General features: G+C 43.8%; 1 protein-coding gene across 1 annotated transcript in view; it reads left to right on the forward strand.

The window, feature by feature from the left end:
- The first annotated feature begins 3020 nt into the window (after positions 1-3020).
- Positions 3021-24817, forward strand: part of LOC124622780 (odorant receptor Or2-like) — a 186392-nt gene continuing 164595 nt past the window's right edge. Inside the window, exons 1-2 of the mRNA XM_047148573.1 lie at positions 3021-3155; positions 18845-18991. Of these exons, the coding sequence (XP_047004529.1) occupies positions 3021-3155; positions 18845-18991 (282 nt within the window). The remainder of the gene's footprint in view (positions 3156-18844; positions 18992-24817) is intronic.

The following is a 24817-nucleotide window of genomic DNA, read 5'->3' on the forward strand; positions in this document are numbered from 1 at the left end:
AGGAGAAAATCGATGAACTCACACATTGGCGATAGTTCTACTGCAGCTGGAGGTCCGATAATTTTGGTTGTAAAGTCACTTTTCGTAAAATGACTGAGGCTTTGCACACGCCAGGCATGTGCTGTAGAATGCTATGATTTAGGTATCTGTGTATGCAGTAGCTGAATCCCAAAGTGCTCTCAATGGAACAAAACGTGCTGCTAGTAAGACGCCAAAGGAAACTCGGATGCAGCATTTGCGCGATGCAGTGGTGATCCATCGGGTACACAACAGGACCACCTCTGGCTCGCATAATTGGTAATTTGCACATCATCCGTTACATTTCCGGCGTGTTTAGATCTGTGGTTGTGTCCTATGTTCGATGTACCTGTGACTTTACCTTTCACCAAAATAACGAAAGACCGCATGTTGCCCTCGCATCGCGTCTATATAGTAGTGCCAGATAAAATTCTGCAAATTAAAACATTTTTTTGAAGAGATGTTGCGTTCCGGTATCATATGGCGTTTGGACAGCACCTGAGTGTCACCACTACACTTGTTCCGGAAGAAAGACGGTAAGCGACATCCTTGCTTGGATTACTCGATATAAAATGCCAGGACCTTGCAGACAAATATCCTAGTCCACACATTTAAAAATTCAGATATGCTTTGGCTGCGGCAACTGTTTTTACAGTCCTTGATTGACTCAAAGCCTAAAGCTGATTATTTTAGCAGCTATGAATGTTCCCAAGGTAGCAGTGACCACGATCTTCGGCTTTTTCGAGTCTTTGGACATGCCCTTTGGACTTAAAAACGCGGCTGAGACCTGACAATGGTTGATTGACAACATGTTTCACAGATTGCCGTTTTCTGTATATCTCGACCGCATTTTGGTATTGAGGCACAATCACATGTCAGGCAGGTGGCCAAGGTACGGAAAGGTTACAAGATTACGATACAACACTGAACGAAGACAAATGCTAACAGATAAAATTGAAGTGACGCTTCTCAGTTATAGATTTTCATGGAATGGAATTTAGCTGTTGCTGGTAAAGTTGGAGAGTTGCAACGTCTGAAGAACTACCGACAACTTGGATGACTGTTAGGGATGGTGAATTTTTGGCGCCGCCATATACTACCAAGAGCATCCCATTCAAGAACCTCTTACGAACGCTCTTGCTAGCCACTGCACTAAAGGGAAGTCTTTACTGAAGTGGACTTCAGAGATTAACACGGCCTTTCGCGCTTTGCAGAACAGTGTTGAGCAAGCAGTGTTACTGGCCCACCTGGTACCAGCTGCACCGTTAGGTGTGATGTTCGACCTCAATTGGGGCCGCGCTACAACAGAAAGTGGACGATTGTTTGCAGCCATTAGTTTTTTTTCCGAAGATGCTACTGCCACAGCACCTATGATGGAGAATTGTTGGCAATTTTTGAAAGATGAAGCGCTTTCATCCTCATGTCGACGCTCGTCCACTGAGAATTTTATGGACCACAAGTCAACTGTACTCGCATTCCAGAATGAAAACTATAAGTGCTTAACTCTACAGGTACATCGAGTCTGTTGCCAGTTCACGACGGATGTTCGACGTATTAGAGGCGCTGAAAACATAATGGCCGACTTCCTCTCCCGCGCGTCTGGAGCGGTTGCGATCCTGATGTACGATGACCTCGCGAAGGCACAAATGGCAGACCATTAGCTGCAAGACCTACCGAGGGATCAGTCTTCGAATGTGCCGTTCCGGCAGGTCGAGGTACCAGGTTGTGGTGTTACGTGTTGGTGGAGCGTCCTTTTTCAGTCCGGAAGCACGTGGCTGCTACGGTCGCAGGTTCGAATCCTGCCTCGGCCATGGATGTGTGTGACGTCCTTAGGTTAATTAGGTTTAAGTAGTTCTAAGTGTAGGGGACTGATGACCTCAGATGTTAAGTCCCATAATGCTTAGAGCCATTTGAACAATGTTTTTGGAGCGTCCTTTGCCAAGGACCGCGGCCCTACATCGCTGCACAATTTCGCAAGATAGTGTCCGAAAGCGTGCACTGCCTAGTGCATGCAGGGGCGAAGAGCACTGTCAAAATGATAATGGAACGTTTCGTGTGCCATCGGTTGGCAAGCTGGATGCACTTTGTCCTTGTTTCCGGTCTCATAAAGTGACACACGGCCAGAAGAGCGGTGTGCTGACCACATGCCGTCCCCCCCCCCTCCCCTCCGCTTCCATATTTGCCTGTGGGCTGAGGATGACACGGCGGCTGGTCGGTACCGTTGGGCCTTCATGGCCTGTTTGGGAGGAGTTTAGCTTTTACTCCACGAATAGCGATAATGTAGTAAGCAATAAATCTGTTACTTTACTTTTTTGGGGGGTCAGGGGTGGGGGGAGGGGGGGGGGAGACCAGTTAGAAGGATTGGATTGTTTGGGGGAAGAGACCAAACAGTGAGGTCATCGGTCTCATTGGATTAGGGAAGGACGGGGAAGGAATTCGGCCGTGCCCTTGCAAAGGAACCATCCCGGCATTTGCCTGGAGCGATTTAGGGAAATCACGGAAAACCTAAATCAGGATGGCCAGACGGGGGATTGAACCGTCGTCCTTCCGAATGCGAGTCCAGTGTGCTAACCACTGCGCCACCTCGCTCGGTACCAGTTAGAAGAAGTTTCGAAAACCTTTGAAATTATGTGTGATATTTGTTGGAACTCGATAAGTAATCTTGTCCTCAAATTCTGGATCAACGTAGTCTGGCTAGTTCGCGCGCCCTGATTTAAACTACCTCAGGAGGTATACTCAGTTTCTAACTGTGATACTTCACTTACTGAGGAGGTTATGGCGGCAAACTTTTCAGTTCGGTCAATGATTGTATGAAATACCAAAGATAAAATGTTGTCCCTGAAAGCTGTTAGATAAGCAACTTGCAATTGTGACCTGGTGAAGCTGTTGGCCGTTTAATACGAGTGATAGAGGTTCCGATTAATCTGCCGTGCTTTCTGGAGCTACAGTTCGGACGACCAGCAGTGTAGTTTGTTCCCACTGCGCAGCCCGGCCAGCCTGTGATGGAGCTGGTGCGCCTGCTGCTGCGCCTGATGCACTGGAGCGGCGCCCTGCGACACCCCTCCCCGGTCGCCGGCTGCTACCCGCTCTACTCGGCCGCCCTGCTCTGCCTCACCGCCTGCTTCGTCGCCACACAGGTAACACGGCGGGACGTGTGAATGTCCTCAGCAGCAAAAACTAGAGACGCTAGTGATTTTATTAATTTTGTTTATTCTTCGCAAGTACCACTTATTATTTCAGAAGCTAAAATAGAACAAATAATTCGCATTTTCGTGGACAATAACAAATGCATAACTATTTCTTCCTGGTACTTCATCTGTAACCGGCCGTTGTGACCGAGCGGTTGTAGGCGCTTCAGTCCGGAACCGCGCTGCTGTTATGGTCGCAGGTTCGAATCCTGCCTCGGCCACTGATGTGTGTGTTGTCCTTAGGTTTGTTACGTTAAAGTAGTTCTACATCTAGGGGACTGATGACCTTAGAAGTTAAGTCCCATAGTGTTTACAGCCATTTGAACCATTTGAACGTAATCTGTTCCGTTCTTGTTCACTTATTTTGGAGCATTTAAACACTAGATGGTTGTTTCCGCTAATGGATCCACCCTCGTCTTACACCAGTCAACAACCGCTGTCTACTGGATTCCTTGGGTGTAGAGCAAGACATCAGCAACGTTTCCACTACAACAAGCAGTTTCACGATCCACTGTTACGTCTTGGAATCCACACTTGCGTAATCACTTGCACCAATGCAATGAAAATTCTCAAGAAACCTGAAGATTGTGATGTTGGACGTCGGGATGTGAACAGACGTTGTAACTATTCCAGAGGTAGAATTGGAAGGAGAATCAGCATTGGTCGTATTTTTGTTTGTTTGTTTTATTATCCGCAAAATCGATTTTCGGTCACTTAGTGACCATCCTCAGTGCTGTAATATACAATTAAAATTGGTAGGCACTAAACTACAGTTTATGAGATCACTCTAAGCTTGTTGATACCAGTGCCTACCAATATTAATTGTATATTACAGCACTGAGGATGGTCACTAAGTGACCGAAAATCGATTTTGTGGATAATAAAACAAAAAGAAACAAAAAAAAAATACGACCAATGCTGATTCTCCTTCCAGTTCTATCCACTATTTGGTCGTGGTGCACAGGACACTCCATGGAGTCGCCAATCAATATTCCAGACATGTGCGATGTGTTCAGGTAGGTATTCTGGGTAGGCCAGTCCATTTCAGGAATGTAATTGTTCAGAAACCATTGTCTCACAGATTTTGCTTTGTGGCAGTTTGCGTTGTCATGCTGATACAAACAATGACAGACTCCGAACTGTTCCTCTACTGTGCACAGTGCTGTGAAATGTTTTCGTATACTCCAGCATTTAGCGCTTTCTTATGAGTAATCGGAGTACCAAAACTTGACCTCGATAAACACCGCCATACCGTAACACCGCCTTCTCTGTACCGCACTGTTGGCACTATACACGATGACAAGTGACGTTCTCCAGGCATTTGCCAAAAGCAAAACGCCTCCATCGGATTGCCATATGGTATAGCATTATTCATCACTCCAAATCAATCGTTTCGATTCATCCACTGTCAAGTTGCGTCGCCGTTTACACCAGCTCAAGTGTCGCTTAGTACTTGAGAAATGTGTGGGTTATGAGGCGCTGCTCCACCATTTTATCCATTCTTTTAACTCCCTGCACATAGTAACAGCTGACTAATGCTAACATTTTCTCTTCCGTGCGATTTTTTATTCCCATAATCCGCAATGCTGGGCGGTCCCGACCTGTCAGCTCATAAAGTCTGTCTTGGTTTACCTGTGATTGTACCTTCGCGTTTTCGGTTCACAATTACATCATCAACAGTCGATTGCGGCAGCTTTAGAAGGGTTCAAATGTCGCTGATGGATTTATTGCTCAGATGATATCGACTATGTAGTCCACGTTCGAAGACACTGCCCGACCCATTCTGATGATGATGATGATGATGTTTGGTTTGTGGGACGCTCAACTGCGCCCTTATCAGCGCCCGTACAAATTCCCAATCTTTTCTCAGTCCACACTCGCCACATTCATGAATGATGATGAGATGATGAGGACAACACAAACATCTAGTCATTTCGAGGCAGGTGAAAATTGCAATATGGTATATCTACATCTACATCTACATCCATACTCGGCAAGCCACCTGACGGTGTGTGGCGGAGGGTACCCTGAGTACCTCTATCGGTTCTCCCTTCTATTCCAGTCTCCTATTGTTCGTGCAAAGAAGGATTGTCGGTATGCTTCTGTGTGGGCTCTAATCTCTCTGATTTTATCCTCATAGTCTTCGCGAGATGTATGTAGGAGGGAATGATGATGAGATGATGAGGACAACATCTAGTCATTTCCAGGCAGGTGAAAATGCCTGACGTCGCCGGGAATCGAACCCGGGAGCTCGTGCTCGGGAAGCCCGACACATTCTGCTGCTACTGCTTCTCATGTAGTGGTCAGCTGTGCATTACATAGGGGTGTCCCTATACTTCAGATCACATAATATACATTCCTAATAACCCTCTCAAATCAGAATGACAACAAGTCCATACTGCTAAAAGCATATTCATGCTAGGCACAGATCAGTTGTGCCTGCTTTGCTGTTGTAAATCTCTCTCTCATTGTGCTGATCTACAGAGCATTTCCTAGCACATTTTCACTTAGTACTATCTTAGTACTATCATATGGGACAGGCTTCTATGTAAAGTACGAGGGTCATTGCGAAACAAATACCTCACATTTAATTTCATGGGAACTGCGACACATACAGAAGGCATAATAACAGGGAACAACAGAGTAAGACTTCACTCGCGTACTGTCATTTTTCTGCATATTCACTACCATCCATTATGCAGTTTTGCGAAGGATAAACCAACTGCCTCTTTGACGACAGCATCTGACTCTGGAGAGTGTTGGAACATAGGTCATCTTTCCCAGACACAGAGTGAAAGTGCTCATTCGAACTGTGTGGTGAATGTGGGAGGAAAGTCCATCCAAGTATGGCAATGAGTTCCACAGTCGCGAAACTGTTGAGGGACCTGGAATCACCACGTTGCAAGCGCAGTTCGTATTCTTCTCTGGCGTGACCTTTAAAATTCAGCCTTGCAGCCTAGTCTGTGTCGTGTTGTAGCGTTCTGAATGGACAGTTGCTTTTCGCTCCAAATCATCCAAAAGAACCATATGCGGCCTGTCCGAGAAGACAGTGCACATCACTTTGCCTACAAATGGCTGTATCTTGAATTACTTCTTTGTTGGAGAAATCGCATGTCGCCATTCTGTGGAATGTCGTTTGGATTCCCGCTCGTAATGGTAACACCACTTAATGGTGTTCAGTCTTGTACTAGCGCAACAAGTCCCGACAAAATTAGATGATTTGTTTGGTCTCTTCTAAGCATGTCACATACACCTTGTGATAAACAAAGTTGCGTGATATATTGTCTTCTGCAACAGCCGACTATAAGATGCACATAAAATTTCTCGGTCGTAATCCGCCGATCATCACGGATGAGTTGATCTGGATGCTATTCTTCATGAAGGATGAGTAGGGCGACAGGGGTGTGGCCTATCATGCACACCCACTTCGCCACTACTGATACGCAGTAGGCATCGCCTCAGATTAATCACGTCTGCTGTATCGTCTCCTTAGACCTTTCGATGGATTTCAATTTGCTCAGTTTGTTCAGCAGTCAGGAATTCAATCACACGTCACTGTTCCACGCGTACGCCATTTCGCAACGCTCCCTGCTACCGTTGTCGGTCGCAGGACAATGAAAGCAACAGTCTATAAGGAGGACGATCAATACTACAAACTGGCTCGGACAGTTACAAAATCAACACAAAAATAAGAAACATTAGTTTCGGAAAGAACTTTGTAGCTTGGGCAAAAAGAAATACACAGGGTGGTTATAATTAACATTTCAGTACTTGAAAGGACAAGCGTAATCGTAGGTTCAAATGGCTCTGAGCACTATGGGACTTAACTTCTGAGGCCATCAGTCTCCTAGAACTTAGAACTACTTAAACCTAACTAACCTAAGGACATCACACACATCCATGCCCGAGACAGGATTCGAACCTGTGACCGTAGCGGTCACACGGTTCCACACTGTAGCGCCTAGAACCGCTCTGCCACTACGGCCGGCCGTAATCGTAGGGCAATGAAATTTTGTAAGGACATGCGTAAGAGAAATAACAAACTGTCGAAAGAAACATATTTTAATTTCCACATGAGATGATAACATTTGTTTATTACGTACCATGTTTACGTTCCAGGTTACAAACGTTGCTCATCTGCATCCACGACAGCCTGGACTCGCACTAGAGATACCATTTCAGAGCTGTTCTCAGCACTTTTCGAACGGCGGACCAGGTTAAGCTGTCGTTACGCATCTCGTGCACTGCATACTGCATTCGCAGCCGCGACAACAGTAACTTCTTCAGCAATTTGTGACGCAATTGGCGGTCGCCATCTCCCAGGAGAAATTCCCAAATCGCCAGTCAATTCGAACTTTGGAATCGTATTCTTCAATCCCCGTGCGGAAAGAGGACGTCTCCGTATTCCTCTAATGCGTCGATACTCGCTGAGAGCGGAAGCGCTACTGCTATTGTTTTAATGTAACATTGTTACCTTCTACAGACCCGTATTAACTATCCGCAACGGTAATGCATAAAGATGCTCGTGTTTCAGTCTTACGTCGCCATACCAATACCGGCGCCTAACGGCATGTCATGACACTGACACTACTAACAACGCAAATCCCGCAGCGCACAATCGGAACATCATTCCCGTGAAGCTGAGAGCCCACATGGAAAATACTTTTCCGTCTACACTGGCTCAAGTATCTAAAGTTTCATTACAACCGCCGTCTGTTTGTGCTGGAGAAGCGTATAGCAAAAATATTATGTAAAGTAGGTAACAAAATATCCTGCAGAAGCGTCTTCCCGAACTTGTGTGTCATTGCACACAGAGTATTCAGCTGTGCCTACCTATGCGTTTTATGCAGCCCATAATACCTTCAAATGCCACAAGTAAGATTTTCATATTCTCACAGTCGCTATGGGCAAACTGTTAGTCCTGGAGAAAAAAAACAGGATCTTTATGTAATGTAATTAAATAATGTCGTGGTATATTTTTTGCTAGAGGCCATAGTTATTGAATTATGCAAGACAAAGGTACAAAAGTGACCTTCAAAAGCGTTTTTCTTGAACAATTCGAAAACTGTGGTCTCCTGCAAAAACATATCCCAGTACAAAATTTAACGAGATTAAATTTCCTACGAAAAGGTTCTGTTAATTTTTTCTGTTGGACTAATATTTTGCGCGTAGGAAGTGAGAGAATGAGAGAATCTCTTGTGTGGTTTTTGAAGGCATTGCAGGTTACATAAAACCCAGTGATAGAGGCAGCTGAATAACCCTGCAAATCGCTAGTGGTATTTGTGATTAATAATAGTAAGACTGAATTTAGGATGAACTGTGTAATTCATAAGCATAATTAAACTAATTTGTATATTGACCATACAATAATTAAATTTTATACTTTGCCAGAAGACATCTGTCAAGAAATCCCCAGACAAACAAAGAAAAAGATTATCTTATGGTTTACTGGTTCTAGAATTTATCAGAATACATTGTCTCAGCAACGCAAATTCTACTTAAAATAATGTTGATTTTAAGCAAATCGCTATTTCTACCAGTATACGAGAAGCAAGTTGTGTTCTGTGTGATGCCACCGAATAGTTCCTTATCGAATCCACCACGCAGATTAACGATGAGGATCGGCGTACTGGTCAGTCTGGGATGTTTTTAGGTGGTTTTCCGCATCAGACTAGGTGAATACTGGGCTGGTACCCGACGACCCGCCATAATTTACTATTGGCAAACACTTCGAAAACGTTCTTAAACTTTCACACCGGATAACACTAGGAGCAGACAAATGAGACCCAACAACTCCTTCCTAGGAGAGTTGGGTTGCCGACAGAAAGGACATCTGGTCGCCCTCTACCAATTCTTAACTATCGCTTTGGTCTGGAAGACCACATGTATTCTCTACATTCCTCCTTCAGTCATTTCTGTTCCTGAGTTTTGGGGTCCATTCTCCTTTTCCCAGGCCCATCGCTTCGGTATCCCTGTCAATATCACAGTTCTGTCTTGTCCGTGGCCTCCTCTTTCTGCGTTCCACGGATCCTGAGAGTGCTACTCGAAGTAGTCTTCCATCCTAATTAGCCCACATCAATCTTCTTTTCTCATTCTACCGACAATATCAGCTTGTGAGTATAGGTCTGCCAGTGCCCGGTTTTTTAATATCTTCCCTTTCTGTGACACGTGTCCCTTTTGGGGTCAAATACCTTCCTTAATGTCTTTCTCTCAAAAGACTTCGGAGGGTACTACTAATTTGATTTTAAAACATCTCAAAACTGCTGTAATGCACAGTACGTCCCGTAAGCCATAATATGATCTATTTACCGCTCGGTCTTGCCTTAATATCGATTTCCATTCTATTCTGCACGCTAAAAACGCTTCCCAAAATTTTAAATTTGTCTACTCCTTTAAAGGTGAATAGGTAAGCTATACATGGGGTTTAATCATTGGGTGCCCTGCTCACGACCATGTACTCAGGTTTCTCTTCGTTGGTTTGTAACCCTGATTTCCTTACAATATTTCTGTAAGAACTTGTCATGAGCTGTAAGTTCTCCTTACTACCACTTGATAGCACATCATCGTCTGAGTATTCAAGCGGATTTATTGTGATATTATCCAGTTTGGTTTAATTTTTAGTGTTCTCTGTCTTCCTTTTCTAAAATTAAATTTAAAAAAAAAATGGAGATAATGCGTCTCCTTGTGTAAGACCATTTCTGATCTCAAAAATCTCTGGAATTCCTGCAGTGATCTGCATTCTGCAATCCTTCAGTGCAGATGCACAACACAATCGAACTCTTTCGGAAATCAGCGAAACGCTGCGAGTAATGAGAATAATGGACATAGGTATTAGGTCAGTAGCATGTGGATAAGTAGAGAATTTGGGTCTGACGGGAGGCCGTCTATGATAGTCTGTGCAGGTGCTATGATGTCTGTGTCCGTGTTGCATAGTGGTCAGGGCATGTGCTTAGTGAGCAGGGGACCAGGGTTCAAATCCCTGTCCGGCACAAATTTCTAACTTTCCTCATTGGCATAAATCAGTGCCCACTACGCAGCAAAATGTCATTCATTGCTTTTGTCTTGATGCCTGAGAATTTTTAAACTGTTTTAGGCAATGTTAGAGAATATATTGCAGAAACCTACTCCTTCGGTGTTAAAGATGCCGTCATGTCTGGTTTAAAGTGCAGTTTCGTCCAGAAAGGAATTTTCTTTCACGATTGTTCGATAAGGAGTGGCAAAGGTGAACATTCGAAGGTCAAAGATTGCAACACACGGTGCGGTCTTGTCGATAATTTCTCTTACATTGCGACCAAAAGTTTTCTCAGTTGTTGGTCCCGTGCGACCAACTGTATCAACCAGAACTTTACGTTCCTTTTGCTGCAGTGGGTCCCAACCCACCACAGTTTCACAAACTCAACCAACGGATCGATGTTGGGAACTACTTCATTAACAAAATTTTAAGTATAATTATGGCAGTCGTGAATGATATATCCTACCAACAGGCTACTAATGGGCCCATTCCACCACTACAAACAAACTCAATCCAGAAGCTAATCTAAAATGAGTTAACCCTATTCCTTACACCCCAAAATGGCCTATAAAATCATCCAGGGGGACACAGGATCGCTCAAGGCAAACAACGGTAGCCTTAGACATATTCTCCTCGAAACATTTGTGCCATCACAGAAACGTGGTTACAACCGAGCGAATCATTATCGCTCCCTGACTTCCCTGTCATTAGAGGAGATAAAAATGATGCAATAGCGGTGCAGCATTGCTGGTAAAACAAGACATCCACATTTCCCTTGTCAAAACTGCCACTCAGCACGACTCATTGCAAGTGGTAGGTATCCGTCTGCGGATTGATACACTTTCCTAACAACAGCTAACAACACTCATTGCCTACCTCAGAAATCCCTTTCTGCTACTAGATGAGTTTAACAGCCAACATGTAGTGTGGGGCTGCAGATACGCCAACGCAAATGGCAAAATGCTAGTGGGCGTACTATTTTCAGAAAACCTTAAAGTACTAAATGTTGGCTCAGGAATAGTCCAACCAAATGCAGCTCCAACGGCAGTGGACTTGAGCATAACATCCCTTGTACTGTCTACCGGAACAACATGGGGAGTGATACCGGATACTTTAGGTTTGGATCACCTACCAATTCAAATTATAATAAACGCGCAACCTAGGGAGACTGTCAAATATGCAAACGGAGAGAGATGGAACGCAACCAAAAGCATTTGGAACCTATACGAAACACTACTGAAGGACAACTGGAATCGATCATCGGAATTGGGAATTCCGAAAGAGACTCTGAGGTTCTGATATCCCTTATCAACGATGCAGCGGAAGTCTCAATACCTCAAGAAAGATATAAGCGAACTACTCACAGGCCATCACCCAGTTGGTGGGATTCATATTGTGGCGCAGACATCAAGTAACGGCGAGAGGGATTAACAAAACACAAAAATCTGTGTAATGGTACAAACTTTCTTGTCCTTAAGAAAGCACAAGCTGCAGCCAGGAAAATATTCAAGCACAAAAAAGAAAATCTTGGCACAGTTTCTGTACTGCAGTCTGTAAAGAAACTCCGGTAACCAGGCTCTGGAATGTAATACGGAACATTAAAACAGGTCCGACAATGGATATGCACACACCTACAACATCCGACGAACTTCCAGAATCGTTCTTGTGTATGAGAGCTGAGCCTGATGTAGTGGACAAACAAGACGAGGCGAAATCTGAAGAGGACAACAGTGGCATAACACAACCCTCTTCGATGCGAGAGCTCCAAGGTGCTGCACTTGGCCCGAATTATAAGGGTGTTTCAAAAAGGACTTTACAACTTTAAAAATTCATATAAATTTATTGAAAGAAGTTATACAGCTGGGCTTTCTATTATGTTGTAGGGAAACACATCAAGGTTTTTTGCCTTAAATTAAAGATGATTTATGTTGGTTATCCTGCACACATCCCATTGAAAGTCAGTTTCTTCCCATACTCGCTGTAGCATTGCACATGTAACTTACTAGGTGGTTGCGTGTATTCTTGCTCTAAGTTAAGATAGAGAAGCTGGTAAAGGAGGTACAAACACGATATCCTCGATGAACCCCATTAAAAAAGATCCAGTGGCGTCAGGTCTGGGTAACGTGGGGGCCATGCAATTGGCGCATCAAGCCAATCCATTAGATTAGATAAGATTAGATTTACTTTCATACCAATTGATCCGTAGTGAGGAGATCTTCCAGGATGTGGAACATATCAGAAAAACAACAATACATGACAAATATTTACAACTAAAACAAATAAGCTAATGTACCATTCCACAGGTCCCAAGCGGAAATATCGTTATTTTTAATGAACACTATATGAAAGAGTCATTTTACAAATACTAATGCACTGAATTTAAAATTAAAAAGTTTATTTATTTATTTATAAGGTAATCAGCATGTAATACAACTACTATAATACTTATTTACAATGAACACATTACTGCACTGAAATGGTGCAGAAGTTAGATTGCACCTTACACACACATTAACAATCAACACATTACTGCACTGAAATTGTGTAGAAGTTTATATATATATATATATATATATATATATATATATATATATATATATATATATATATATATATATATCAGTTGGTTTTACTGAGAAATTCATCAATGGTTTAGAAGGAGTTGGTCACCAATAAATCCTTTAGGCTTCTCTTAAAGTGAATTTCATTGGTTGTTAAGCTTTTTATGGCTGCTGGCAAGTTATTGAAAATGTGTGTTCCTGAATAATGCACACCTTTTTGTACAAAGTGACTTTAAATCCTTGTGAAGATTATTCTTATTTCTAGTATTGATTCCATGAACTGACCTGAAAAGCGCTCACTGAGAAAATCCCGGACGTCAGCCAGGTAGTGGGGTGGTGCACAATCCTGCAAGAAGTAAACGATTCAGTCTTGGTCATCCTCATCGATCTGTGACATCAAAAATTGGTGTAACACATCCAGGTACGCTCAACGGCGTCTTCAGATGTGCTTGGACGACCTGATGATTTCCCATGTCTTACCGAACACCCTGTTCTACAGAACAGTTATGCCACTCATAAATTGTAGGTCTTCTAGGAGGATCTTTAGCGTACTTGGTACGGAAATTACGCTGAACTGTTGTAGCCGACTTCAATTCTTCAAACCAAAACACTCAGCTATCACGCTCGGGTCCAGTGAAGGCAGCCATCTTGAACGCAACTGCCACTAGCGCTCCTTACGGTGCGATCCGGCACTAGAAAAGTACTCGAAGCAAAACTTGATGATGATGATGTTTGGTTTGTGGGGCGCTCAAATGCGCGATCACCACCATCCATACAAAATTCCAACGTTTTTACTCAGTCCAATCTAGCCCAGTCCCCAGGCAGAGAAAATCCCCAACCCGGCCAATAATCCAACCTGGGACCCGGTGATCCAGAGGCAGCAACGCTAGCCACCAGACCACGAGTAGCGGACACAAAACGCGATGTGTCTCTCTACAAATTGATACTACAATCACCTCTGTAGGTACCGTGAATTAATTTATATGAATTTTCAAGTTGTAAATTTCTTTTTGAAAAAACCTGTATTGACCACCCTTTGTGACGACTCATCCCACACAAAGGAAACTGCTGCCGCTCAAAATTTACAGTAGTATATGGAAATAAAAGATCCAAACCGACTCGCTACAGCCGGGCGGAGTGGCCGTGAGGTTCTAGGCGCTACAGTCTGGAGCCGAGCGACCGCTACGGTCGCAGGTTCGAATCCTGCCTCGGGCATGGATGTGTGTGATGTCCTTAGGTTAGTTAGGTTTAATTAGTTCTAAGTACTAGGCGACTGATGACCTCAGAAGTTAAGTCTCATAGTACTCAGAGCCATTTGAACCATTTTTTTGACTCGCTACAAAAATGTCGTGAAGTCCCATCGACAAATCGGGATGAAGATGTGATAATCTTGATTCTTATCGGCCTGCCACCTTACTACTCTATTCGGCACTTGGAATGGTGGAGTGAAAACAAGAGAGTAATGCCGCAAAAACGACTTGGGTTTCGAAAAGGAAAAGGAACAACTGAAATCCTTTTACGGTTAGTTACTGACATACAGCTAAATTTGCCTCAGAATAATTATATGATAGGTGCGTTTATAGACTTGACCAAAGCATACGACAACGTTGTCTTTTCAGTCTTAGGGAAGAAGTAAAGAAACTCTTGATTCCAAAATCACTCGTTCGGGCGGGCCGGTGTGGCCGAGCGGTTCTAGGCGCTACAGTCCGGAACCGCGCGACCGCTACGGTCGCAGGTTCGAATCCTGCCTCGGCCATGGATGTGTGTGATGTCCTTAGGTCAGTTAGGTTTCAGTAGTTCTACGTTCTAGGGGACTGATGACCTCAGAAGCTGAGTCCCATAGTGCTCAGAGCCATTTGAACCATTTGAATCACTCGTTCATAAGGCTGTAAGCTTTCTGAGCAACAGGGAGACAATCATTTTGCAACACGGAACTACACTGGGACCCAGAGAAACTAGCAGAGGATTCCCACCGGGATCAGTCTCGGCTTCCTTACTGTTCAGTGTCTATACTGCAGACCATCACGCCCTCTTTGACAGTGATACCCAAATATTACAATACGCAGACGACGCATGCATATATTCCGATGCCAGTACTCATCAGTTCTGTCATCTGAAAATGACACCGCCCTCATATGTCTGCATGAGTGAGGTACAGAAAGTGGCTTCAAAATCTCTGACAGCAAGTCCATTCTTATGATCTTTGTTCGCAATCTGATTCCACTTTCCCAAACAATGTAACTGCGACAACATACTTTTCCATTTGCGAAAACAGTTCAATATCTTGGAATAATCGATGACAAACTACGATGTGGTAGCTGACATATCATTACCAGCTGTGAAAAAGCTTGCAATCTCATCAGAGCTACAAGTGGAGTATGGTGTGGACAGCAAAAGCTTTAGACCGGCTCCTACTAAGGAGATACTCCCGTTACAGACACCTATGCTACGGATAAGCATCACACGGCACGGTCCAAAGAATCGACACTACTCAGTACAAAGCCTTGCGTAGAGTTACTGGGGCGTTCATGCCAAGCCTGACGAACGCATTACTGGTTGAAGCCAATAAGCCACCATTAAAAGTTGCGACGAATATTCCAGTGCAAGAAATTCCTCCTATTACTCTGTTTCGAAGAATATGAATCCTTTGACGCAAAAATTCGGGTAATAACATTCTGTTGTGCAAGCGGAAGGTACTGGATAAATAAGCAACTTCCACCTATCGCGGCTGAATACATGTAGATGCAGATATTAGGGCACCAAGTGTTGAAAAGTGTTCTTCTACCGCACTACAGAAGGCCATACGAAACGTTGACCCTGCAGATTGATATCAGGACCAGTTTACCAGTTTAATGTGTCAAAACCAGGACCCAACTAACGCAACGGAAATGGGATTCCTATCTCACAAACACAATAGGTGTGTGATGTGTACAAATGGATCCAAGTCTAGTGAAGGTGTGGTAGTACCTACAGGATACCCCGAGGCAAACAACAAGGCCTATACAAGCTGGATCCAGACTCCACTATCATGACAGCAGAGCTGACTGCCATTTTGTAAACCTTATAATTCGCATAGACGTCCACACCAAGGATAGTAGTCATCATCTCTGTTAGTACATTGTACCAGCTGTAGTACAGTTGTACCAACTCCATAGTAGCTGAAATTGTCGATGTTGTGTTTTGGATGCAGAGGAACTCTCGCAACATCGTGATACATGAATGAAAGACCACTCTTGGATGCCTGGAAACGAACAAGTAGAAGCCCAAGCAAAGCAAGCATCTATGCCTGGAGCTATTAAATATGATACCCTTGCAAGTAATCTTCGGGCTCTTGGTCATCAGTTTCGAAGCTGCCTCCAAATCTGCTAGCATCCAAGGATGTAGCAACGTACTAGTTACAGTACGAGTTTGTCAACAGTGTTAACATCAAGATATAGCTCCTTGCGCTGCTAATCTAATAACTCGCTACGATCACGTTTAATGCTCGCACTGGGTACGACATTCACTGCAGAGCTCTCAGAACACTACCGAACGCTCATTGGTTGGCGTAGGTGTGGCGAGCGAGCCTAAACTCGACAGCCGTCGTTTGTGACTCCACTTTTAGTCTACGAGCAGATACAGCTTTGTGACAACACTTCGTCCAGAAACTTTTGTATCCTACAGTGCTGTAAAATCGTGCCGACGGCCAGACCTAGAATTCTGACGTGTGGAATTTTTTTGTGCCGTTTCCTGTACTCAGGAAAGAGTACTGCTCTGCGTTTAACAGTGACATTCCTATTGCGCTCTTAATGTTGACGCCTTTGGTCTTCACTGAATGTCGTCGTGACTTCACGTATCTTGTAACTGTCCTTCTGATAATCATTTCCTTTGTGATATGTTCACATTTTTCCTGCAATCACTTAGCTTTACCTACTCTGCACATCTTATTTATGTCGATTCTAACACATTGACATTGTATTATTCTTTGCTTTTCCTGAAGTTTTTTCCCTTCCTTCTTTCGACGATTAGTTCAAGTATTTCTTCAGTTACTCGTGGTTTCTTCGCTGTTACATACCTTGTACCTATATTTGTTTGCTCCTACTATGGTAATCATTATCACGGTATCGAAATCTTTCGAGAACTTTAAGTAAACATCATCATTTGTCAGTAGTTGAAATCCCAATTATTCCACACTGATTCTTCCTGACTATTCTCCTAAAGTTCAGTTTGCTCTTCATAATTGATAATTTGTGATGTGCGTCTACAGGTGCTCCTGGGTATTCCTTGGAATCCACTATCTGATTTCGGAATCTCTGTCTGGCCATGATGCAGGCCAGCTTGAGTCTTCCCGTGCCTCCAAGTATGCTTCCTCCTCCTGTGGTTTTTGAACAGTGGTTTCTATTACACGGTCCAATCACACTAATGAGACCACCGCCTATATTCGATGTCAACGTGCAGTACCCACTTACAGTCGAGAGGTGACACCACTAGCGGTGGAGAGTATATAAAGTGTATCGGGGGAACATAGTAAACAGTGCAGTCTTTGTCGGAATGCTGAAACGGATCGATTTATTTGACGTAAAAAGGGCATGATCATTGGCTTTTGGGCCGAGGGTGGAACCATTTCCGAAACGGCCAAGTTTGTAAACTGTTCGCGTGCCACCGTGGTTAAAGTATACCGTGTATGGCAAAATGGCGCCGTCCAAAACTGGCGCCGAGGCATCTGTGATGAACAACGTACCATACATGACACGGATGGACGCCTGCGGAGATGTGCAGGAGCGAATAGATGCGCAAATGTTGAACAGTTGACCACCCATATCCGGTGGATACACATTATGTGTCTTCATGCCGTTGATCGCTGCTGATTCTTCCGCATTGTGAGGGCAGTTTCTCACCCCAAGGGTAAGAAAGTGTCCCCAACCTCCATTCGCTTCTCCGTTCTCTTTTACAAGGCCTTCGGCAATGTCTCCTTATGCTATGACTGTAGGAAGATAGAAGATGACTTGGACAGGATTTGTGATTGGTGTAAAGAATGGCAGCTAACTCTAAATATAGATAAATGTAAATTAATGCAGGTGAATAGGAAAAAAATCCCGTAATGTTTGAATACTCCATTAGTAGTGTAGCGCTTGACACAGTCATGTCGATTAAATATTTGGGCATAACATTGCAGAGAGATATGAAGTGGGACAAGCATGTAATGGCAGTTGCGGGGAAGACGGATAGTAATCTTCGGTTCATTGGTAGAATTTTGGGAAGATGTGGTTCATCTGTAAAGGAGACCGCTTGTGAAACACTAATACGACCCAATCTTGAGTACTGCTCGAGCGTTTGGGACCCCTATCAGGTCGGATTGAGGGAGGACATAGAAGCAATTCAGAGGCGGGCTGCTAGATTTGTTACTGGTAGGTTTGGTCATCACGCGAGTGTTACGGAAATGCTTCAGGAACTCGGGTGAGAGTCTCTAGAGGAAAGAAGGCGTTCTTTTCGTGAATCGCTACTGAGGAAATTTAGAGAACCAGCATTTGAGGCTGACTGCAGTACAATTTTACTGCCGCCAACTTATATTTCGCGGAAAGACCACAAAGATAAGATAAGAGAGATTAGGGCTCGTACAGAGGCATAGAGGCAGTCATTTTTCCCTCGTTCTGTTTGGGAGTGGAACAGGGAGAGAAGATGCTAGTTGTGGTACGAGGTACCCTCCGCGACGCACCGTATGGTGGATTGCGGAGTATGCATGTAGATGTAGACGTAGATGTAGGGGTCTTCAGTCACCATTGCTCATAATTTTTATTCAAAATTTAAGCAGTGGCTGGGATTGAAATTGGCGCACAATACGTAATTGATTTTCAGCCAAACACCCTACTCCTAGTGGTCGGTGCTGGGGTTGTGCAAACAAATTAAAAATATATGACGCAGCTTAATTTTTTCAATTATAGCTTTGTGACTAGGCCTCGAAATAAACACGCTCTCCGAACGAAAGGCTGTAAGAGATAACGCAGCAGCGCCGAGCGGCGCCGCCCTGCAGAGTTGAGGAGCGGGACCTGCAGAAGGTGTGCTGGTGTGTGGTGGTGTGCCGGCAGGTGGCGGCGGTGGTGGACCGGCAGGCGGGCGCCGACCTGGACCAGGCGACGCTGGCGCTCTGCGTCGCCTCCACCATGTGCGTCGCCATCTGCAAGGTCCTCAACATCCTGCGCTCCGAGCAGCTGTTCCTCAGGCTGGCGCACGAGGTGAGTCTCCGGTCTGGCGCCGAGTGAGGTCCCGCAGTGGTTAGCAGACCGCACTCGCATTCGGGAGGACTACGGTTCAAACCCATCCGGCCATCCTGATTTAGGTTCTCCGTGATTACACAAAATCGTTTCAGGAAAATGCAGGGACGGTTCCTTTAAAAGGGCACGACCAACTTCCTTCCCCATCATGTAAGTCAGCAGGCGTTCGTGGCCGTTGTCACTGAAGTTAAAATCTTCTGGGTTGGTAGGCCGCGTAATGTTTCTCCTAAAATGTTCGACGATTCGACCCCTCTGCTGGGGTCTTCCTCGGGATCTTTTGGTGTCCACTACAGTGTTCTAGCAGTAGTGGACTCCAAAAGATCCCTAGGAAAATCCCAGCAGAGGGGTCGAAACGTTGAACATTTTAGAAGAAACATGATGCGGCCTAATAACCCAGAAGATTTTAACTTCAGTTCCTTCCCATCCTCCCCCAATCCGATGGGACCGATGACCTCGCTGTTTGGTCTCCTTCCCCAATCAATGAATCCAGTCTGCCCAACGACGCGACTGCCTTTTGTTCAGTTCAAATGGTTCAAATGACCCTAAGCACTATGGGACTTAATATCTGAGGTCATCAGTCCCCTAGACTTAGAACTAGTTAAACCTAACTAACCTAAGGACATCACACGCATCCATACCCGTGGCAGGATTCGAACCTGCGACCGTAGCAGCAGCGCGGTTCCTGACTAAAGCGCCTAGAACCGCTTGGCCACACCGGCCGGCTTCTTCAGCTCTTCCAACCTCTTTATAGGGAACGTAACTCGAAAGATGCGAGTAATTAAATGAAAGCGTGGTGTCTGTTCTTGTCCAAAAGAATGTACACCACGTGGGATCCGCAGCTGTGACACATATTACGTAAACCTAAAGGAGGGGGGGGGGGAGAGGGAGACAAGAAGGGAAAGGGAAGGAACTAATAGTATCAGCTGCATCAGGACTTTGTGCGGAATCAGTAGCGAGAAGAGAAAATGTATGGTGAACCGAGACTCGAACCCGGGGTCTCCTGCTTACTAGACAGTTGCGTTTACCACTCCACCACCTGGACACAGCGTTTATCTCAAATGCGCGGACTGTGTCCCACCAGGCACCACCTACCAGCAGCCCTGTCCACGTCTTCATGTTCGCTAATTTTACATCCCCGCTGGCGGTCGAACGCCAATTTGCATCTGCACTGAAGGTTGTAGATTTACTACCCATAGAGGCGAATAAATCATATGAATGCGTGGTGTCTGTTCTACCTGATATATCCAGGTGTTTGCGATAGACACTGTGTCCAGGTAGCGCACTGGTAAACGGAATTGGTTCGAGTCCCGGTCCGGCACACATTTTCACTCGTCGCCGCAGATTGCGCACAAGTCGCGATGCTGCTGACATCATTAGTTCCTTCCCTTCCATTTCCTTCGGCTCTCCCCTGCCCCCTCTTCCTTCAATTTACATAGTATGCGAGTAATTATCTTCCAGTTTCTTTACAGACATATTTCTCTAAAACATGCGAGAGACTTAGGTACACAATAGTATAACTTTTCACGTCACAGTTTCAAGTCTAGAAGAGTTTCTCGACAGGGAATTCCATTTACATATTCACTCACCTAGGCCTAAACAACAACATATCATTAGTTGATATTTATTGTGGCCTGTCGAAACGTCGGATTGCGTTTATCACAATAGTCTCCTAGAAAAACCTAAAATTTTACAGAACTACTGGCTTTCCAAACAATACGCTTGAATCAAACGTGAGAAAAAGAATGTAAAAATTTGTGCTGAACGAGAGAAAAGTTAAGTGACTGGGGAGGAACCATTAACAGAGCTCGACGTGGTTGCATTTTGAGTCTACTCCCGTTTCTTAAATATCTGAATGACATTGTATTAAGTACTATTTATACACGAGACAAGCGTTATAGCTAATCGTGTTAGGAACAAATCAGAAGAAATTGTTTACAGCCTTTTTAAACGAATTATTAAGTGGTTATCTCAAAATGTACTACTTGTTTACTCTAATAACAAAACACTGCATTCATTTCTATACAACACAAACAAATAACACAACAATTAATGCTTCACAACTACAGGAGTCAGTGAAAAGGGATGGAATGGTCCACATTTTAGAGTGTACAGCTTAATTAAAAACTCTAAGCGGATGAAATATATTACTGCGTTGCTCAAAGAGTGAAGTCCAGCAACTTTTATTGTCGTGGAAATTAAAAAAAATAAATGCTTTCACATCAAATAGTACAATATTATCTTCTGGGGTAACTCATCATTTAGAAAGAAATTATTTATTGCGAAAGAAAGATCATTGGGAATAACATGTGGTGTACACTCACAAACATCTTATAGATGCCTGTGTAAGGAGCTCCCTTACAATGTATATTTTTACAAATGAAATTCTTTGTTTAATAATCCATCACAATATGTGAAGAACAGTCATGTCCACTGCTACAAGGTAACAAGGGAACAGATTGTCTTCATTACTTTTACTCTTTTTGCTTAAGTCAACAGCGGATCAGAAAGGAGCACAATATGAAGTCGCGAAAAACTTTGATCATTTGCATAATAGCACTAAATATCTTACAGGCGCCGGAGTAAATTCCAAATCTAATCTAAAACCATTTTTATTGGACAACTCGTTCTACTCCATAGACAAATTTTTAATTAACAATTGGTAGCATATGTAGCTCAAAAGATAAAACTTTAATATATCACCAGTTAAATGAGTAGTATAAATGCTAATACGGAAGGTGTCGTCGTCGTCGTCCCCTCCCCCCCCCCCCCCCCACCCGCTCCATGAACAGTGGATCTCGAAGTTCGTGGTGAGACATGCGTGCCTCAGCGATACAGATAGGTGTACTGTAGGAGCAACCACAACGGAGGGGTATCTGTTGAGAGGCCAGACAAACGCGTGGTACCTGAAGAGGGGCAGCAACCTTTTCAGTGGTTGCAGGGGCAACAGTCTGGATGATTGACTGATCTGGCATTGTAACATTAACCAAAACAGCCTTGCCGTGCTGGTACTGCAACGGCTGAAAGCAAGGAGAACTATGGCCGTAATTTTTCCGGCGGGCACGCAGCTTTACTGTATGATTAAGTGATGATGGCGCCCTCTTGGGTAAAATATTGCGAAGGTAAAATAGTCTCCCATTCGGATCTCCGGGCGGGGACTACTCAGGAGGACATCGTTATCAGGAGAAACAAAACTGGCGTTCTACGGATCGGAGCGGGAAATGCCAGATCCCTTCTTTATAGGGCAGGTAGGCTAGAAAATTTAAAAAGGGGAATGGATAGGTTAGATATAGTGGGAATTAGTGAAGTTCGGTAGCAGGAGGAAGATGACTTCTGGTCAGGTGAATACAGGATTATAAATACAAAATCAAATAGGGGTAAAGCAGGAGTAGGTTTATTAATGAATAAAAAAAGAGGGGCACTGGTAAGCTACTACGAACAACATAGTGAACGCATTATTGTAGACAAGATGGCACGGAGCCCACGCCTACCACTCTAGTACAAGTTTATACGCCAACTAGATCTGCCGATGATGAAAAATTGATGAAATGTATGATGAGATAAAAGAAATTATTCAGGTAGTGAAGGGAGACGAAAATTTAATAGTAATGGGGGAAGTTAGGGTTGTAGACTATCCCGATGTTATTCAATCTATCTATTGAGCCAGCAGTAAAGGAAACAAAAGAAAAATTTGAAGTAGGTATTAAAATCACTGGGGAAGAAATAAAAACTATTGAGGTTTGCCGATCACATCAGAGACAGCAAAGGACCTGAAGAGCAATTGAACGGAAATGGACACTGTCTTCAAAGGAGAATGTAAGGTGAACATCTACAAAAGCAAATCGAGGATAATGGAATGTACTCGAATTAAATCAGGTGGTGCTGAGGGAATTGCATTAGGAAATGAGACACTTAAAGTACTAGATGAGTTTTGATATTTAGGGAACAAAATAACTGATGATGGTCGAAATAGAGAGGATATAAAAAGTAGACTGGCACTGGCAAGAAAAGTGTTTCTCAAGAAGAGAAATTTCTTAACATCGAGTATAGATTTAAGTGTTAGAAAGTCTATTCTAAAAGTAATTATGTGGAGTGTGGCCATTTATGGATGTGAAACGTGGACGATAAGTAGTTTAGACAAGAAGAGATTAGAAGCTTTCGAAATGTGGTGCTACAGAAGAATGCGGAAGATTAGGTGGGTAGATCACGTAACTAATGAGGAGGTACTGAATAGGGTTGGGGAGAAGAGGAATTTGTGGTCAACAGGACTAGAAGAAGGGGTCGGTTGGTAGGACACCTTCTGAGGGCAGCGTGGAGGGTAAAAATCGTACAGGGAGACCAAGAGATACGTACACTAAGCAGATTCAGAAGAATGTAGGGTGCAGCAGTTACTTGGAGATGAAGAAACTTGCACAGGATAGAGTAGCATGGAGAGCTGCATCAAACCATTCTCTGGACTGAAGACCACAACAACAACAACACAGTATGTTCATTATTTTTAGTTTTAAGCCACTGTGCAATATATTAATCTGTAAGGAAGTAGCCATCCTTATTTACCAACTATTCAGCTATATTTAGCTAGTAAAGGCCTGGAGCATTATGGGCAGGGCCCTCCAACCAACTCTGGAGTTTGATGGTCTTATCCCAGATTGATGCGGCAAGAAAACCGAGAATGTTTTACATATCTAACGCTCCAGTTGGACAGAATTTGGCACAACATCCCTCAGGATGACCGTTTGCATAAGGACTAGAGGTGGACCAACGTGTTATTAAGTAGCTCTTCTTCTTGAATAAGTGATCCAATTTTTCTGAAGTTGTAATCATTTATTTGTGTGCACATTTAAATCAAATTTACCGATTACCGTCCCACTCGGATAATTTCTTCGTGGCGCGTCGGCTTTTTTGTCTTAGAGCGTACCTTGGATCTGTGTTTGATAGACATCGCGGCTGAGCAAAGGATACACAAGTACAAGAGCGAATGAACCAGAAACAAAAAGCTGTACGACGTCTAAATGATGCATCGTGAACGAAATTCATAAGATATGACACAAAGAAACGAATATATTATGGTATAGGATAAGGAAGTTTGCTCTACAGCTGGAAAGTAAGGAACTTTAGTAATAAACAAAGAGAGGATTGTTAATTGTGGAGATGCTCGTAACTGGAAGAAGCTGCAGGGTGTTGTGCTGCAGTATGTGCCAAATGTAACCATAATACAACGGGTGAAGAAAATACATTAAAGTAGGACAGAATAAAATAATGCGCTATGGGATGGACATCTTAGGACAATCGAAGACAAAAGAGATATGTAAAAATTGGAATTAGTTCTCTTCTGAAAAACGACGACGGAGAAGGCAAAGAGAATATGGGCATTTGGAATTGTGGTATGAAACAGTTAATAACAGAGATTTTCTGAGTGTAGAAAACCACGAACTCTATGAAACACAGTTTATAAATGCAAGAAACAAGTTTATTGAAGACATTTCTGACTCTTCAGGGGTTGTCGGACCTCTGAGAGCTTCTAACGCTATTGACTCTTTGGAGTAAGTCTTTTTTCTTTTTTTTTCCGCTGCTCCAAGCGGAGGTCTCGGGTTGAATTCACAATACTGCTGGTTTTTTTCCCCTTGATGGGAGGAATGGAACTGTGAGCACCCAGCCTCGTGAGACCAATTGCGGGTTAATGGAATAAGAAATGGTGTCTCGAAGGTTCGGAAAACTGGCAACAACTTAGGGAATCGCGTGCTGAGGGCAAGTTTGTGCGTATTGCATACAAATGACGCCTTTGGCAGT

This window comes from Schistocerca americana, chromosome 7, assembly GCF_021461395.2.
Source record: "Schistocerca americana isolate TAMUIC-IGC-003095 chromosome 7, iqSchAmer2.1, whole genome shotgun sequence".
In the NCBI taxonomy this organism is placed as follows: Eukaryota; Metazoa; Arthropoda; class Insecta; order Orthoptera; family Acrididae; genus Schistocerca; species Schistocerca americana.